Genomic DNA, 20,505 nt, shown 5'->3' with positions numbered 1-20,505 from the left:
CAGCCAAGGCCTATATCACAGTTACATGGCAACATGGGATCCAAGCACATCTGTGACCTATGCTGTAGCTTGGGGCAATGCCATATCCTTAACCCACTGAGCGAGGCTAGGGATCAAACCAGGATCTTCAGGGACACTATATCAGGTTCTTAACCCACTGAGCCACCACAGAAACTATGGAACTTCCATAAAATTGCATGTAACCCCATAATCCACATTTGACATATTAGTAACATTTGATATATTTCTCTTAAGTAAATATTTTTACATGTTACAAAATGCAAGTAATTTAGTATAAACACAGCTTGTGTTCTTATTTCCAAAAAGATTATTTTGAAACTATGGAGAGATCATACCCAGGTAATTTATTCTTATAATTTATTTCTGTTTCTGTATATTTTTACAATTATAAGCATTGCTGGAACAATTATTCCATATGGACAACTTGGTCCATAATTATAATTTTTTTCATTAGGACAGCAGAAAACTATATTAGAGGTATATTTTAGGGAAAAGGACATTAACATTTTAGGCCCTTTATACTTTCTATACAACTTTAAGAAAGTTTTTACCAATTTATATTCCCACTAGTGGCAAAGGACCATCTCACTAAGACTGGGCACCATTGTTTGTACAAACAATTTAATAGGAAAACACATAAATCTTTGTCTTTGGGGGCAATGTTTTTATTATTGATGTGTACGTCTGTTTGAAATTGGAGCTATAATCCCTTTGCAACATTTGTTGAAGATGTGTGTCCAAGCTCACTAACATTTCAATAAACAGCTCCAAACAATTTGACTCAAGAGGTTCTTGTTTTTTCCTGAAGCTCCTCCAGAAAACCATTTCTAAGAATGATTCAATTTCTCCATATAAATTAAAACACACTGCATGCTTTCTAATTCTTCATTTTTAGGATAGTTAATTTTCTACATTTCAGATAGTAAAAGCTTTATTCAGTGGTGGAGCATCAATCACTATTATGTGTAGAATGCAATTCCCAGAAGACATACATTTGTTATAACATATACTCCTTTTCTTTCCTGCTAAGAGAACCCCTATAAGCACAGCTAATTTCTTTCCTGGTCTCTTATGAATGTAGAAGTGCCTATATGCCACCTCCTTCCTGTTTTGAATATGGACATGATACTTGGAGCTGCCGGCGTTATTTTGTAACTAAGAGACAACAAGGATGAGAAAGCAGAGTGAAGAGACTTAGAGTTTTACTGGAATGGTTGATCAGCTACACCATGCCAGCCACTGCCTGCATCTGAACTATTCCTTATGTGAGAAAAATAAACCCCTCTTTGTTAAGTCATTAGTAATCCAGTTTTCTGTTACTTGCAGCTAAAAGTAACCTTAATTACTAAAAGTGGTTCTTACTGATAATTAATTTTTCTAGAGTCCTGTGATCCTGGAAAACAGTGGAGGTTAAGAAATTCCCCCACCCTTTGTATCGCAGAAAGCAGCTTTAGCACAAAAGAACCACCTTCCCTGCTATGACTTAGACACCCTTGTTTATCACAAGGCCAGATATAGTGCCTCTAAATTCCCTTTCATTGCCTCATAAATGATCAGCTATCCTGCTTATTCCATTGATCAGTAGGAACAAGATAACTTGGTAACCAAACTAGTTAAAAGTCTCTCCTTCCTCCAGGTCTGGAAACTTTGGCCCAGCCTCAGCCTGAGCCAGCATGCAGCCCCTCCTGAGGATAGCCTGGTCTCGGGGTAAAATATTCTCTGCTCTGTTCTCCACTCAGGGCGCATTTCCTCTTCCTTCCCTGCACATGGCTTGTGGCCTTGCTGACTCCTCTCTCTAAAACAAAGACTTTCCTGCCTCACTCCTGAGACACTCATGGACCTTATAGTCAAAGGATTCGCCCTATTACAATAACCCCCAAACCCTGACAATAATCCTTTGGAACAAAGTCTCTCCTTACTAAGTCCAGATCTGGCTTTTATTTGGCATTACTCTAAAGTAGAAAAGGACACTAACAAAATAATGCTGATAAGACTTATGAACATTTACAAGGAAATAGGATTATATGTAAATTCATTAAAATAGTACAGAAATATGTAAGCATTACTAAAATGCATTTTCAAGGAAGAGAAGTAGGGCATAATGGACATTAAATGGAAGTATATTTAATTATGCACAGATATATATGAGACTCCACACACTGTTATAGACAGTTCCACCTCCTTCCAGTATATAACTCAGAAAAAAATGTATGCACTTGCTGGGACCCTCTATGTTCTTGGCCCTGAGGAAACAATCAGGCTTATACTTGGCTTTTCAGCTTGGAATGTACTTCCCCTGATGACCTGTCAGCAGTCATGGCAACCCCCATGTATTCTGCACTTGAAGTCTTCCAATCACTTTGACCTGCTGTTAAGTTCTTTCATTAACACTAGTATTTCTCTAAGCACAGTGTAGGTTCGAGTTTTATATTCAGTATCTCATGTAACCTCAACATAGTCCTGTGATATCCATAGCAACACTGAAGTGATCCCCACTTTATATGAGGAAATTAAGCTAGAGGCTAATGTAGAGGCTGCATTACCTGCCTGGCTCCTACAGTTAGCATGAGAGACAGCCAGAAAAAGGGTGACCCTGGCCCCTTCTTCCCACAGTGTCTCCTAATTTAGCTCTACTCTTTTGGTACATTTGTTACACGCCATTATTCCAAACCACAAGCAATTGATTGCAGTAAAGATGACAGAGGATCCTTAGAACTGGAGTGTTACACCCTTACGTAATCAGCTAAGTTTACCAAGAATCAGTTCTGTTGGTGGCAAAGCCTGGATAGGAACCTGTTCCTTCCAGACCCAAGCCAGAGTCCCTACCCCAGACCACCCAGGATGGACCTCCCACTGAGATGCCCCCCTGAGCCCTGGAGCCTGGTGTGTTTGGCCAATAGGCCTCCAATGGCCAGAAGAGGTACTTTTTAGATGCTGCTTCTGGGGGCTTCACACAAGGACCAAGGATAAGGCACTATTGGAGAAAGGATGAATATTATCACTTTCAATGAACTAGGGTTGTTCTGTCTTTCCATATATTTTTCCAGACTCATCTCTGTCACCTAAAAATACAGCGTAGTGAATATTATCACTTTCAATGAACTAGGGGTGTTCTGTCTTTCCATATATTTTTCCAGACTCATCTCTGTCACCTGAAAATACAGCACAGGCTTGAAGTCACAGCCCAAGTTATGGTCGAAGCTCTTCCACCTACTAGCCTTGCTTTCCTCAGCTGCAAAATGGGACTATTGAGAGTCTCTACCTAAGGGAATGATTATGAGGATTAAATTAGATAATCCGTCTAAAGTTTCCACTGTGATGCCTGGTATCTAAGTACTTAGTATGAAATATCTTTTCACAAATAAGGTAGATATAATAATATGACCTCCTTTTTCCAGATTGAAGAACTAGGGATGCAGAACTGTAACATAATGCACAATTTAGGGGGAAACTGGCATCTATGGGGTCACTGCTCTAAGCTGGCCACTGTACTTGGCAATTAATACTCCCAATAGTCCTGTGAAATAAGCATCTCATTATTCCACTTTATCTGTAAAGACTTAGAGGGTGTGTGAAGGCAAGCTTCAGCAATTTGCTACTGTCATCACTAACTTCTGATGTGTTCTGCTAGTCTAGCTAACTAGTCTAAAAAATCAAGCTATTATCTTTCTTAGAAATGGTGAATCAAGTGCATTTTAAAAAACTGCCTTATTTTTTTGTTTCATTCATAGAATTAAAATATTTAGAGAAACATCACTGTCAATAGTACACTTATTTATTCCTAAGCAGAATAAATTCTGTAAGAGCTAATGTGTTTACACATGAGAAATGTCAGAATGGGGAGTGTATACCAAGTCTGCAGGAAGACCACTGATGAAATCTGATTTCATGTTTGAGACCTCTCTAAGAACACAAGGCAAATTCAATCCCGAAGGACTGCAGAGAGCTGGGTAAGATAGCACTGAGAGCTAATACTTACTGAGTGCTCACTGACTACCGAGCCCAAGGCTGAGTGCTTCGAGGGGCCACCCCACTTAATCTAGTCAATGGTATTATGAGATATAGACCACTGGTAAATCCTTTGGTGGGAGTGAAGGGTGAGAGGTGAGTAGGATCCCCATTTCTTTCTCCAAGCATAACCCCATCTTTCACCAGCCTCCTACATAAGGATTTCAGGAGGTGGCTATTAATAAACCAAAGCTTTAATTTTCACTGGGTCTTGGGATGTCTTAAGAAAAAAGATGACTTTTAGGAAGGATGTGGGCTTTCTGAATCTTTGGACATAACACCATAGCAATACTGGGGTGAACCAGGGCCTGAATTAGGGCAACGCCAGGTGGAGGAGGGTTCTTGCTTGGGGTTCCAACCTGCGTTTTATATCAAAATCACCACCTATGGGCAGACTCACAAGCTCACCACTTCATGGCATAATTTTGAGAGGCTATCTCACCCTTCATGGAAAATATGCAAATGAATATATTTTGGTGACGAAGGGAGAATCCTATGAACATGAATCTTAGAATTTTAGCCTGAGACTTATAACGTGTTGTTAAGACACAAAAGAGCTTAGAGATACACATAGCTACGCTCCTTGCCATTCAGTTTTGGAAAAACATCTTTCCATAGTAGCTTTTGGGTTGAGAATATTGCCTGCTGAGAATATTGGTTCATGGACCCATCCAAGCAGTCTTTCAAGACCTCTAGTATGCCTGCATTTTTCTAAGCCCTGGTGACAGCTGATGAATAAGACAAAGGTCACACCTTCCAGAATCTTTAAGAGAATAAAACAGGAGTTCCTGTCGTGCGGCAGTGGGAACGAATCCGACTAGAAACCATGAGGTTGCAGGTTCAATCCCTGGCGTCGCTCATTGGGTCTGGGATCTGGTGTTGCTGTGAGCTGTTGTGTAGGTCACAGACTCGGCTCGGATCTGATGTTGCTGTGGCTGTGGCATAGGCTGGCAGCTACAGCTCCGATTTGACCCCTGGCCTGGGAACCTCCATATGTCACACATGTGGCCCTAAAAAGACAAAACACAAAAGACAAAAAAAAAAAAAAAAAAAAAAAAGAATAAAACAGGCCCTTTTATGTTATCTAGATCTGAATTCCTGACCTGTAACATTTTTTTCCCTGAAAAGCTTCTTTTAGCATTTCTTCCAGAGCAGGCCTGCTGCTGCAGAATTCCTTCAGCGTTTATTAGTCTGAAAAAGTTTTTATTCTTCTTCACTTTCGAAGGATGGTTTCATTAGATATAGAATTCTAGGTCAGTGGCTTATTTCTTTCAAAAGCTTATGTATTTCCATCCACCCTCTTTTTGCAGGGTGGTTTCTGATAGGATGTCTGCTGAGATTCTCATCTGTCTTCCTCTGCAGGTAAAGTGTTCCCCTATCCCTACCCTTCCCCAACCTCCAGCTTCTTTCAAGATTTTTTTTTTCTCTTTGGTTTTCTGAGTTTGAATATGATATATTTAAGATATATTTTTTTGGTATTTATCCTGTATGGTGCATTCAAGTTTGGTAGATTTACTTTAAAGGTTGGTATAAGCTTAAATAGTAAACCCTCATGTGATTCAAAATAAAATACAGTATATTGGGGGCTTATGGCACAAAGACACCCCTCTTACATGTGGAATTGCAATATGACTCTATAGTAATTCAGAGTCACCTGGGCTGCATGTTTTGGAAGTGGTGGTAACAATGATATAAAGCAGGATTCCCCAAATATTTTTCTGTAAGGAGCCAAATAGAAAATATTTTAGGTTCTATGGACTAAGATGCAAAATGGAAGCTACTATGTAGGTACTTTTATAACCACTAAAATATGTAACAACCATTCTTAATTTGCAGACTATGTAAAAATAGCCAGCATGACAGATTCAGCAGCTGCTAAAGTATAGTATCATGTTATCTGCAAAGTGTTAGCTTTACTTACTCCTTTTCAATTTTTATTCCTTTTCTTTCTTTTTTTCCCTCTAATTGCCATGACTAGGACTTCCAAAACCATGTTGACTAGAAGTGGCAAGAAAGGACATCCTTTCTTTTCCTGATCTTAATGGGAATTCTTTCATATTTTCACCATTGAGAATGACGTTATCTGTGGGTTTTTCATATATGGCCTTCATTATCTTGAGGTAGGTTCCATCTATGCCCATTTCCTGGAGGACATTTTTTAAGAAATGGGTGTTGGATTTTGTCAAAGGCTTTTTCTGCATCTATTGAGAGGATCATATGGTTTTTATTCTTCCGTTTGTTCATGTGGTACATCACACTGATTGATTTGAGGATACTGAAAAATCTTTTCATCCCTGGGATATTTCCCACTTGATCATGGTGTATGATCCTTTTAATGAATTGGTGGATTTGGTTTGCTGGATTTTGCTGGTTGCTTGATTTTCTTGTTGAGAATTTTTGCATCCGTGTTCATCAGTGATATCAGTCTATAGTTTTCTCTTTTTTTGTGGTATGTTTCTCAGGGTGATGTTGGCCTCATAGAATGAGTTGGGAGTATTCCTTCCTCTGCAATTTTTTGAAATAGTTTCAGAAGAATAGGTGTTAACTCTTATCTTAATTTTTGTTAGAATTTGCCTGTAAAGCCATCCAGTCCTGGACTTTTGTTTATTGGAAGGTTTTTATTCACAGTTTCAATTTCAGTATTTGTGATTGGTCCATTCATCTTTTCGATTTCTTCTTGGATTAGTTGTGGAAGATTGTACTTTTCTAAGAATTTATCCATTTCATCTAGGTTGTCCATTTTGTTGGCATATATTTGCTAGTAGTACTCGCTTGTGATCCTTTGTTTTTCTGTGGTGTCCACTGTAACTTTTCCTTTTTCATTTCTAATTTTATTGATTTGAATCCTCTCTCTTTTTCCTTGACTAAGAGTTTATCAATTATGTTGATCTTTTCAAAGAACCAGCTTTTAGTTTCATTTCTTTTGTATGCTTTTCTTCATTTCTATTTCATTTATTTCTGCTCTTATCTTTATTATATCTTTGCTTCTGCTAACTTTGTGTTGCTTGTTCTTCTTTCTCTAGTTGCTTTAGGTGTAAAGTTAGTTTGTTTATTTGAAGTTTTTATGTTTTCTGAGGTGGGCCTATATTGCTATAAACCTCCCTCTTAGAACTGCTTTTGCTGCATCCCATAGGTTTTGGGTTGTTATGTCTTTGTTGTCATTTGCTTCTATGTATTTTTTAATTTCCTCTTTGATTTCTTCAGTGATCATTGTTTGCCTTGTAGCATGTTGTTTGGTCTCCATGTGTTTGTGATTTTTGCAGTTTTTTTCTTGTTGCTGATTTCTAATTTATAGCGTTTTGGTCAGAAAATTTGCTTGTTATGATTTCAATTTTTTAAAATGTATTGAAGCTTGATTTGTATCCCAGAATGTGATTTGTCCTAGAGAATGTTCCATGTGCGCTTGAGAAGAATGTGTATTCTGCTGCTTTTGGATGGAATGTTCTACAAATATCTATTTAAAGTCCATCTGGTCTAATGCATCATTTAAGGCCTGTGTTTCCTTGCTGATTTTCTCTCTGGATGATATATCCATTGTTGTAAGTGGGGTATTAAAGTCCCCCACTATTACCGTGTTATTGTCAATTTCTCCTGGTGGGGTTGTTAGCAGTTGCCTTATATACTGGATGCATAGATATTTACAATTGTTAGATCTTCTTTTTGGATTGACCCTTTGATCATTATGTGATAACCTTCTTTGTCTCTTATTATATTCTTTATTTTAAGGTCTATTTTGTCTGATGTGAGTATTTCTACTCTGGCTTTGTTTTGAATTTGGTAAAGTTGCAGGATACAAAATTAATACACAGAAATCAACTGCATTTCTATACTAGCAATGAAAGATCAGGAAGAGAAATTAGAGAAATCATCCCATCAAAAAGAATAAAGTACCTAGGAATAAACCTACCCAAGAGACAAAAGACTATACTCTGAAAACTATAAGATGCTGATGAAAAAAAGTCAAAGATGACACAAACAGTTAGGAAGATATAACATGCTCTTGGATTGGAAGAATCAATATTGTCAAAATGACTATACTAACCAAGGCAATCTACAGATTCATTGAAATCCCTTTCAAATTACCAGGGACATTTTTCACAGAACTAGAACACTTTACTCTCTTTGTAGTATTTTCAGCTGCCATTTCATTATATACCATGGGTGTATTTTCATCAGTGAATATGTTCGTTGCTCAGGAAGCTCATTCATTGAAGCAGCAACTCCAACTTCCTATTGTCTGCTTATGTTCAATGCCTGCCAAGGCCATACCACATAGGAGGCATTTAATGACTATCTCCTGAATGAAAAAATGAATGATAGTGGGGCAGAGCAGAGATTTTAACCAGGACTCTCTTCCCTCCAAACCCATGCTCCTCACATGATACCATGTGGGATAGCTCACGGCCGCTCTGCTCCAGTTTTGCTTTCTTCCTGAATGAGGATGTAGTTCTGAACTGAAGCAAGCTGTACATTTGGTAATGAGTTGTTAAAGTAGACTGGTTCAAGTCTAGTTACTAGTTAAGAGGTCTCGTGTGGCTCACTTAACTCTGAGTCTTACTGTTATCCATAAAATAGGAAAATAATCCCATTGCTGCTTATCTTTCAGATTTATTGAGACAGATAAATGAAACTTAGATACAACAGTATGTTTGGTATTAAAGCATCATGTAAAGATAAGTCATCACCATTATAACACGGGGAGAAAATAGGCAAGGTGAAAACAAGGAAACTTAAAAAGAAGAAAAGAAAATTGGAAAAAAAAAAGTGAAAGAAAGGGTGATGGAGGAGTTCCCATTGTGGCTCAGCAGGTTATGAACCCGACTAGCATCCATGACGATGCAGGTTCTATCCCTGCCCTTGCTCAGTAGGTTAAGGATCTGGTGTTGCCATAAGCAATGGTGTAGGTCACAGACATGGCTCAGATCCCACACTGCTATAGCTGTGGCTATGGGGTAGGCTGGAAACTGTAGCTCCAATTTCACCCCTAATCTGGGAACTTCATTTGCCCCAGGTGCGGCTCTAAAAAAAACAACAACAACAAAAAAAAAAAAAAAGAAGAAGAAGAAGAAGATGAAGAAAGGTTGATGGTAATTGGATAGTAGAGTTTCAAAAAGACTTTCTAATATTCTGTAACTTACAGAAAAAGAGAAAATGAAAAAGTATCACAGTAATATATCATAAGAAGTCATTTGTTTCTGTTTGATGTTTGTCAACTTAATTTAATATGTCAGATAATAATATTGTTATACTTGCTTTATTTATAGAATACGTGTTTAATTTTAAACTCTAAAAAAAAAGATGCCATTTGTCCAAGAACAATATCCAGAATTACTTGCGTCTACTAAAAAGAAGCCACTGTCTTTATCATTTTTATTGTATTTTTTATTTCTATTTCTGGATGTAGCTCCTAGTCCAGGTATTGGGCCCACACCACAACAGGGACCCAAGACACTGCAGTGACACTGCTGGATCCTTAACTTGCTGTGCCATGAGAGAACTCCTTTATATAATTTATTTGTTACATTACAAATTCTTTCAAGTGTTTCTATACTTATTTCATTCCTTTCAAAACCTTTAAGAGCAACTTTGTTACAGCATCGAGATCATGATTTCAGCTCACTGTGGCTTCTTGGCCAGTCATGGGCAGCTGTACATGATCCAGATTGGTAGCAGTTTATTCCCTAGAGAAAATCCAGCCTGGTTCAACTGGATAAAAGTCACTGTAATGCCTGAGAATTGGAACTGTCAGATTCTACCTATCCTATAAGTACAAAATGGTATATCCTTGAAGAAGCAGTAATATGACTTGTATGAAAGCCATTATGGACTGTCCTTATCATGATAAGAATATTTATCCACTGAATACACTCCTTACCCAGCAAAACTCTGGCAAAAAACTTTGATGAAGAGGGTTCCTGTTTTATGGGTACCGCATGTAGTCTTACTGATGCAAAATTGAGCAATCCAAGAAGCCTTATCCAATTACTTGTCTCAAATGTCCTTTATGAGTCTTACAGATGCCAAGAAACTCTGGGTAATTAACAAGAAATGGAGAGAGACAGTGAGAATCAAGGGACTAATTCCAGCAGAAATCTTTAGGTGGTAATTAAGAAATAAGATAAATGCAATGGCTATTGATGGGGTTGAAGTAATGGTCTTAATGCAGCATTATCAACAGTTGGGTGGCTCAATAGGACCCTGTGCTGGTTCCCCAACATTAAAGAGCCCAAACCAAGCCAACTCTATGTACCCTAGTTGAAGGAATTTAAAAATCCAGAAAGTAAAGACTGCAATGAAAAACCTTGCCTGGAATCACCTGGGCAATGGTCAGGTGTATTAATCAAAGTAAAGACTGACAGAGGGGCAAGGCTCTTCTGGTCTAACATCTAGTCAGGGGCCTGAGGACCCAAGGCCATATGTGCATGTGTAGAGAAAATGGTTCTGAGCAGGGAAGTAGGTGGAGGAGAAAGGGGAGGCACATAATGGTAGCAACATGCATGGTGGATGAAGCAACACTGGCCCACAAGACAGAAATGAGCAAAGGGCTTTAGGAGAGGTAGGTACAGGTCTAGGAAGAGTGTGGGACAAGGTTAATTCACTTCTGATATGGAGTGGTATTCAGAAGACAAGATTTACTAACTGGAGATTAGAGGGAACTCTCTTCCAAGAGGAAAGTCAAGCATGGGCGTCAACCTGGAAAGTAAAGTAAATGAGGCTCCAACAAAATGGATTAGGCAGTAAATAAGGCTGGATATGCTCTAAGGATTTCTAAGATAGGGGTTGTGCCATGATCCAAGAGGGCCTCTTGACACTTAATACAGATTGAGATCCAGGTGGCCTTGGGTCAGTGGACCTTCATCCTAGATACTAAGGCTCAAGGGCAACACCTATGGGAACTGCATGGACTCCAAACTTGCAGAAGTCTTCTGGGAGGACTCTTAACTTAAATCGGGGTAGCCCTCATGCCCAGAACAGGTGGGAATAAGACATACAATAAGGAAACTATTCTGAATATCACTCCCATCATCCCCACAAGAGGGAATTGACCCCTGCTACATGACAACACACAATTGAAATAACACACAAAACAAAGATAGTCACTCTGTCTAAGTTTAGGCACTGGATGGTGTGAAATAAAAGACAAAGAAGCAAAAGAGCACAAGCCCATGGGGAGAGGTGGGGAGGAGTGACTGGAGGACAGGAGGTATGTGGTTGAATCATGGGTGGGAGGTAAAGCAGAACTAGCCTAGTTCTGCATGCATAGCCTACCTGGAAGCACTTGCCTTATTCCAGAATCAATGCAGGAGTATATTAAAGGCATAGGTTTGGAGCTAGACAGCTGAATTCCAGTCCAGTTTGAGTCTTGAGCAATCAATTTTATCTTTCTGCATATCCATTTCCAAAATCATAAAAAGGTGATAATCATAGCACCTTACATAGTATTTACATATACATGCACAGGACCTTACAACATGGTACATGGTACCTTATAACACACGGTTGATGTGAGCACTGTCAAGGCCTGCAACACACTTAAACAGTGTCTGGAGCCTAAGAGCGCATGCAATGCATTAGCTATTATAGCAGTTATTATTACAAATAATTCTGCAATCAACAGGGCCACTGGAAGGAGACTAATAAGATCATAACCTCTCTTCCTGCTGCTGTCTGGGCTGTAACATATAAGATGGAAGGGATAAGAGAGGTGGAAGGGCAAGAAGCTAGTTAAGAGGTCACAGCAATTGCAGGTGAGAAGTACCACCTAAAGCAGCAAAGGTAAAGGAAAGAAAGGGAAGAGAAATAGGTAGGACATCAGATCCATCTGATCAGTGAACTGACAACAATGCCTGGATGTGGCTGGTGGGGAAAACAAATGGTCAGAAGACACAGGGATATTGTCTGAAAACATGTCCATTTTTGCATCAAGGTAACTGTTGAAATGACATTTGGAAATTAATTCTACCTGCTTTAGACTGTGAACTTCCTGCTCATCCTTTGTCCCCAGTGGCCCCGGTACTCACAGACATTCAGAGCTCCTCCTTTCTCCAGCACCTCACTACTCTGTCAGAAAACCTTGACTTCACTCACTCTGCCTAAAGGTGACTTTTAATCTACTTTCCAAGCAGCTCCTAGCACACAGAGCATCTGATGACTGGCCATCATTCCACTTGGCTAGCTACCTGGCTCCCAAGGCCTCCAAGCAGGCCCCCAGCGTCATTCCTCCTACTCTTTCAGTTGATCTTTCTCCCAGAAACTTCAGCCTAGAGTTAGGAAGGGCAGTTTACAAGGGAAGAGGCAGCAGCCAAATGAAGCAAGTTATTAAAGTGACTGGAGAAGACAGTAGGTTCCTTCTCAGCAACACTCCTCCCTCCACACATATCACCCTGCATCCCACTTTCTGAAAAGTCCAGTCTCTCTTCTATCTGTATTTAATATGAGGATACTGTCCACCACACACACAAACCACTGGCATCCACCAGAGATGGGGACTTCATGTCCCTTGCAGGCAAGAGGATATGGCTGAAGATTAGCCCGTCTAAATTTTAACTCTATCACTACCTCCTAAAAAAATCTCTTCCTTATGGGCTCAGACTTCTGACTAAATTCAGATGACCTCCCCATTCCTGGTGATCTGTGGGGGCAAAACTTGCTGAAGGCCCCCAACGCTCCCTCCTTTAGGCTCCAGAAGAACCCAAGGTCGGACATCTGGCTGCAGCCCCACACTCCCTCCCAGCAGGGGCCGCAGGCACTGCCACCCCAGAGTCCTCCACCAGGCCAACAGCTACCTGTATGTGCCGATAGATGCTGATTCCCATGCTCTCCACCAGCAGTTCCCAGTCAGCCCCGCCTACCGCGGGCTGCTGGAGCTCAGAGCAGACACTCCTGAACTGCTTCTCGGAGAAGCGGCTAGCTCCCGCTGCAGAAGCCATCCTTCCTTGCCCCAGCTCTTCGCCTACAGGGGAGGCCAGGGACAGGCTTGAGGTGTGGTGGGTGTGGGTGTGAGAGTGGCCCAGCGTGATTGGCAAAAGCCCAAAGAGAGATAGGATAGAAGGCGGGACTCAATGCTGAGAAGGGGCCTAAAGGGTGGCAGAGGCAGTGCGAGGGTGTGGGACTAGAGGGCTGTCTGGGCTAAGCAAAACCTGAGGAGGATGGAAAAGAAGTAAAACTGTAGAAAATTTGGACTTGATCTGGGCAAAAATGGAGGGGCTAGAAAATGGGGAGGCTCCTGGACAGAAGGGAAAAGGAAGACAGTGATGTCATCTCAGAAACATCTCCCCAACCTCATACCCTCAAAACTGCTTCGGTGTCTCTCCTTTACTTTTTATGAAGAAGGCTATGCAGATTGTCAGAGCAGTTTGGGGTTTGGTAGAAGTGGGATATGGAATGGGCAAAGCAGAAATGCTTGAAAATCTCAGGGATCAGATGCTAGAACAATTATTTAAAAGTGCAGTGAACTCGGAAGGTAAATGTGTATGTATTTGGTACATTGAGATTTACAACCTTGTCTATCTTATTAAAGCTAGTGAAGGAAAGAATCGTATTATGAAATCATTTTCATATTTTGTGGCAGAAGCCTGGAAAATGTTTGGAAAGGCATCTAAAAAGACCTGTTCTCCTTCAGGACTTGTCTATTTTAACAGGCCAGCCTGTTTTGTGAAAAACACGCTCTAGAGGAACTTCTAGCAACATGGCAGGTGGTGAAGAAAGGAATAATATTATTTAAGTTTCCTAAAATCCAATAGGCAAAGGCTCTAAGGGCTGGAACTGGGGTTCTAATAATTTCTCATGGATTAAAGACATGGTGCTGGGCCGTAGCTAGTAGGAAGCTGGACCAGGGACTCTCTCCTGGATCCTCTAAGAGCTGCCCCTTCCATTCCAAGGAAGCCAAAATATCCCCAGCCTGGAGACCATGGAGCCCTCAAGGAAATTCATGTTTTTCCTAAAGAGTTAGGTAAAAAAGAAAAAAAGGCAACCAGAAGAAAACAATCCTGAGCCTGTGCCAGAGATGGAATTTAAATTGATACCTGCACTATATGGAACCCACAAGGAGGTAAATGAACATAAAATCTGATGCAGAACCACTGAAACATCTGGGACCTGCTAAAACTTGAAACCAGGGACGCTTTCACAACTAGGACACTTGGAATTATCCAAGAGAAAACAATACCCTCAGAATGTGCATGTACACAAAGGGAGTTACCAAGACCTGAAAAAAGACAACTCACCACTTGAAAGAGTTAGTAGATGTACTAACAGAATTACCAAAACCAAAGAACATGATAACAGACCAAAATGAGAGTAGATATTCAACATCTGTTTGTGACCATTTAAGAGGTAAAAGAAAGTCTAGAAATGGAACACTAAGCAAAAGACAAACAAATTTGGAAAATAACCAAACCACCTTCTACAAATGGAAACTGTAATAATCAGTACACTTAGACACACAAAAGAGGAGTAAAACGGCTGTCCTGCCACAGTTCAGGAGGGAATAAGAAGGTGGCTTTGAGGAAAGTCCTCAGAAAGCAATGCAGAAATATAAAGAAATGAAAACTATGAAAGATAAATTGAGACATGAAGGATACATTGAAGCGATAAAACATTTCTGACTGGAGTTCCACAAGAACAGAACAGAGAGGTTAGGAGATGAGGTGGATGGATGGGGAGGAAATAGATAAATGGACATATGAAAACAAAGTGGAACTAAAATTCTAAATAGCAAAGAACAAAACAGGGACATCCAAGGTCAGAGTTTTGTAGAAGATAATTAAGAAATGTTGATTAATTTAGTCTCTCGTGCATGTTAAAAATTTAGTGGAATGAAATCGCAAAACTCAATACTAAGAAAACAAAAAATCCAATAATAATGGGCAAAAGATTTAAACAGACATTTATTCAAAGAATATACATGGATGGCAAATAAGAACATGAAAAGATACTGAAACTCTTTAGTCCTTGGGGTAATATAAATTACAATCACAATGAGGTACAAATATGCACTAAAATTGGTAAAAATTAAATTTCTTGACCAAAGCAAGTGTTTGAAAGGATGTAAAAGCAAAAAACAACTCTCAGACACTGCTGTGGGAGTGGAAAGTGTACAAACACTTTGGGAAAATGTTTGACAGTTTCCTATCTAGTTAAACATACACCCACCATACAATCTAGCCATTCCATTCCTGAGTACCTAAGAGGAAAAATGTAGCATTGTTCATATTTACAAATGTTCATAACATCACAATTTGTAATAGCCAAAAACTGGAAGCAACTTAATGCCCTTTAATAAGTGAATAGATAAAACAAACTGTGATACATCCGTCAATGAATTACTAGTCCACAATAAACTTCTAAGGATTAAAGTGATGCATGCAATAAAGCATAAGTCATTCAATTTAGGAGTGAAGTAGCATGCTATGTGCAATTTACACTCAAGTTATTCAGTAAAAGAATTGTAAATTATAGACAATTGAAAGTGACAAAATATAAACAACTGATGGATTTAGGTTCAGGTAGCAATATTTTCTGTCCTTTTCTTTCAACTTTTAGAACCATAGCAGAGAACTGGCTTGCTAAGGGAACTCAGCCACAATCAGGAAGCTGGGCATTGAGGAAGTGGCCACCAGACCATATATCCTGCCAGTTAAATGGATGCCTCCCTAGGCACTTTTCTCAGTTCCCAATGTACAAATGCATCTTACTAGGAGCCTAAATCATATGTGACTCTAGTACAAAATAGTTTGGGAAAGTGTAAGTGTTCAAGCAGTAAACTAGAAAGCTCTTGGGGCAGACATTGAGTGAGACAGTCCATTAACTCCCTGCACCACAGTCAGGCCTAGTACACAGGTCTGTTTCCTGAAGTTATTTAAGGACTTAAACCATTTATCTTAAGAAATATCTTGAGAGAAAGTGCTCCAGGGAACATGGTTTTGGAAATTCTGATCCCACTTCTCATTGATGAGGAGGGAAACTGATGCTCAGAGTGGCAGCTGCATTAGCAGCGGTCCTTACCCACACTGTATTGCTGTTCTTACCAAGCCACACAAAATTCCCCAGGTTATGAGACCAGACATGCTGGGTTCAGACTTCACCTCTCCCCCTTGCAGTTAACTGTGGGACCACTGGCCAGTTCCCTAACTTTTCCAAACCTCAATTTCCTCATCTTTCACACTGGGATGATCCCACTTGACAGGGTTAAGTGAGGGCCACCAGGAAGGTAAAGCACCCAGTGCAAGGTAGACAAGTGATCATGGCATTTCCCTCCTTCCCCCCTCACCCTCACTCCAGATACCAGGTGAGTGCAAATGGGAGAGAAGGAATGTGCTTGGAATCAGACAGAGGTTTAATGATGCTTCTTGAAGAGTCAAGGCTAAGGATAAGGACAGACACATGGAGGGATGCTCTAGAACTGGCCTCTGAGCCATGTTAAAGAACATGGAGTCATGTTGAAAGAAGCTAGAACGCATGAAAAAATGTTCAACATCACTAATTATTAGAGAAATGCAAATCGAAACTACTAAGACTAATATGAGAGTCCTAGTTCCATCCATACTGCTGCAAATGGCATTATTTTGTTCTTTTTATGTCTGAGTAGTATTCCGTTGTGTATATGTACCAAATCTTTTGTTTGTTTGTTTTTCAGGGAGGCACCCAAGGCATATGGAATTTCCCAGATTAGGAGTCTAATTGGAGCTAGAGCTGCCAGCCTAATCCACAGCCACAGCATCCAGGATCCGAGCTACATCTGTGACCTACACCACAGCTGACAGCAACTCCAGATACTTAATGCACTGAGGGAGGCCATGGATCGAACATGCATCCTCATGGATACTAGTCAGATTCATTTTCACTGTGCCACAATGGGAACTCCCCACATCTTACTCCATTCATCTGTCTTTGGACATTTAGGTTGCTTCCATGTCTTAGTTATTGGGAATAGTGCTGCAATGAACATGGGGTGCATGTATCTTTTTCAATGAAAGTTTTGTCCAGATATATGCCCAGGACTGGGATTGCTGGATCATATGGTAGTTCTATATTTAGTTTTCTGAAGGACCCTATACTGTTTTCCAAAGTGGTTATACCAATTTACATTCCCACCAACAATTTAGGAGGGTTCTCCTTCGTCCATGACCTCTCCAGCATTTGTCACTTGTAGACTTACTAATATTGGCCATTCCTACTGGTGTGAAGTGGTACATCATTGTAGTTTTGATTTCAATTTCTATAATAATTAGTGAAGTTGAGCATTTTTTCATGTGCCTGTTGGTCATCCATATGTTTTCGTTGGAGAGATGTCTACTCAGGTCTTCTGCCAATTTTTCAATCAGGTTGTTTGTTTTTTGCTGTGGAGTTGTTTGAGTTGTTTGTATATTTTGGAGATTGAGCCCTTGTCTGTTGCATCATTACAAACTATTTTTTCCCATTCCGTATGTTGTCTTTTCATTTTTTGTTTTTGCTTTATGGTTTCCTTTGCAGTGCAAACGTTTGTAAGTTTGATTAAGTCCCATTGGTTTATTTTTCTTTTTATTTCTTTTGCCTGGAAGTCTGACCTAGGAAAACATTTGTATGGTTGATATCAAAGAATGTTTTGCCTATGTTCTCCTCGAGAAGTTTTATGGTGTCTCGTCTTATGTTTAAGTCTTTAGGCCATTTTGAATTTATTTTGCATATGGTGTGAGGATGTATTGAAAAGCTGAAAGCCTTCCTGCTAAAATCTGGAATAAGACAAGGATGCCCACTCTCACCACTTTTATTCAACATAGTGTTGGAAGTCCTGGACATAGCAATCACACAAACAAAAGAAAAAAGATATCCTAATTGGAAGAGAAGAGGTAAAAATTATCACACTATGCAAATGACATTATACTCTATATAGAAAACTTTAAGGACTCCACACAAAAAATACTGAAAACCGATCAATGAATTCAGCAAAGTAGCAGGATTCAAGATTAACATTCAGAAATTTGTTGCATTTTTGTATGCTATGAAATATTAGAAAATGAATATAAAAATACAATACCTTTTAAAATCACACCCCCCAAAATTAAATACTTAGGAATGAACCTGACCAAGGAGGTGGAAGACTTACATGCTGAGAACTATAAAACATTAATCAGGATAATTAAAAAGGATTCAAAGAAACAGAAAGATATTCCATGCTCCTGGATGGGAACATTAACATCATTAAAATGACCATACTTCCCAAAGTATCCTACGGATTCAATGCAATTCCTGTCAAATTACCCATGAAATATTTCACAGAACTAGAACAATGCAAAAATTTATGTGGAACTATAAAAGACCCAGAATTGCCAAAGTAATCCTGAGGAACAAAAACCAGGCAGGAGGCATAACTTTCCCAGAATTCAGACAATATTACAAAGCTGTAATAATCAAGACAATGTGGTACTGACACCAAAACAGATCAAGGAACAGAATAGAGAACCCAGAAATAAACCTAGACACCTATGGTCAATTAATCTTCAATAAAGGAGGCAAGAATATAAAATGATAAAAAAGTCTTTTCAGGATTGATACTGGGGAAACGGGGCAGCTGCATGTAAATCAGTGAAACTACAGCAATTGACTTTTTAAAAAAACTTCAGTAATTTAATATGCTCCAGAATGACTGATTTTTTTTTAGCCCATTGCAATGTGAACTCCAAGAGGGCAGGGAATTATGCCTCTTTAAATTACTGCTATCTTTCTAATGCATAGAACATAGTGAACACTCAGAAAAATGAGAGAAACCCATCTTAAAACATTATAGCTATGTATCCACAGCCCCATGCACATTTCAGTGTTGAATGAGGGCTCAGCTGCCCCCATGACATCATTCTTGCTCTCTCCTTCCTTCCACTCAATCTAACAAGGAGGGTTTGGGTTTATGGAAAACCAGAGGACCACTCTCTGATCCTGAACATCCCATTTTGTCATGCTCTGACTCTAAAGAATCCAGTGGAAAAAACAAAGGATGAGATGAGGCCGCAGACATTCCTGGGGACACTTCAGAATGCACAGAAGAAAAGGCTGGGACAGTCATGGAAAGACACAATCAAAGCCTCTGCAGTTAATCACAAGGAGCAGAATGGAAAGATAATTGCTTCCCTTTAGAACTTAAATTCTGTTACTTCAGTTGATTTTCACTTTCTTTCTCAAAAACCCTGTTCTCATAACCATGTTCAGAGCTGACACCCCCACTGCAACTTCCACTGACAGAGGGTACCACTGTGCCACTTCTCACAAAAGGCTAATCATGCCTGTGGCTTCTTTTGGATTTGGATCATTTAAAAGTTTTGGTCACCTTTGTTGAAGAAGGGAGGGGCTCAGTCAAGATACTCATTCTGTCAAGCGCAGTCCCACATCCTGAAGTGTTTTCCAACATTGGGGATTTGACAAGATCCCAAGCACACTTGGCTGAGGTTCCCCTTCCCCCTTAACTGCTGAGCCCAAACAGAAAATGTAAACCATCTGCTTCAGGGTCATTTTCCCAACATGCATCCAAATTTTCCTTGGTGAGAGCTATTTGACGTCTCTGTCTTCGTGGACCCAACACCTTTCTTCTCACGTTTTATTTCTTGGAACTAGGAAGCAGACAGAGCCAAAAGTAACAGGACTCAGTTTCGGCACAAGATATAATCTGTACAGTCAGGTGCTGGCAGGGCAGGGGTCAAGAGTCTCACTTCCAGAAGTATAGCTGTGACACATCTGAGGGGACAATTAAGAAAGCCTCTAGAACAAATGTATCTTTACAAGGCCAGAGAACACAGCTACCTGAGGACAGTTTCCTCTGCACCCCACACCCAGCAGCAACTGGAAGCCAATGCCTCTCACAGTTCTAGGGTGAGAAAGTTGGAATTGGAAATTTCACTTATTCCTGCTGTTTCATTGTTGGTTATATTGTAAACACTAGACTTTCAACACAGGAAGGCTCATAATTTCAACTGAAGACCTTTTAATAAGATTCTGAATCTCAAAGTGAGACAAAAATGATCCAACAATGGCAATACTTAACTAGCTTTGTGACCATGATAAATTTCTTTAACATGTATAAACTTGTTTTTTTTTTCATTGTAAATCAAATCAAGATAGTAAAAACTTCCTGGTGTATTTATTAGATGTATCTTAGGGAAGATCATAGAATTTCAAACAAGGCTTGACATTTGGAAAGCACTCTGTTATTGAAGGCTTTATAGATAACAGTGTCTTTGAAATATAAGTCACATACCCTACAATTTGTGCATTTAAAATGTATTCTTCTGTGGCTTTTGGTATACTCACAGATTTGCACAACCACCACTACAATAATTTTTGGGATATTTTATAACCACAAAAAGAAACGCCATATGTATTAGCAGTCACTCCCTCTTACCTCCTAATCCTAGGCAATCCATGATCTATTCTTTGTCTCTATGGATTTGCCTATTCTGAACATTTCATTTAAAAGGAATGATACAATATATGGCCTTTGGCGAATGA

At 39.6% G+C, this 20,505-nt stretch overlaps 1 protein-coding gene across 1 annotated transcript in view; it reads right to left on the bottom strand.

The window, feature by feature from the left end:
- LOC100621260 (phosphatidylcholine transfer protein) overlaps positions 1-16,627 on the bottom strand; it is a 34,679-nt gene extending 18,052 nt beyond the window's left edge. The window contains exon 1 of the mRNA XM_005668954.3: positions 12,816-16,627. Within this exon, the coding sequence (XP_005669011.2) occupies positions 12,816-12,959 (144 nt within the window). The 5' untranslated portion in view covers positions 12,960-16,627. The remainder of the gene's footprint in view (positions 1-12,815) is intronic.

This window comes from Sus scrofa, chromosome 12 (assembly GCF_000003025.6).
Source record: "Sus scrofa isolate TJ Tabasco breed Duroc chromosome 12, Sscrofa11.1, whole genome shotgun sequence".
In the NCBI taxonomy this organism is placed as follows: Eukaryota; Metazoa; Chordata; class Mammalia; order Artiodactyla; family Suidae; genus Sus; species Sus scrofa.
The sequence above is the reverse complement of the archived record's forward strand: the minus strand, read 5'-3'. Positions and strand labels throughout refer to the sequence as shown.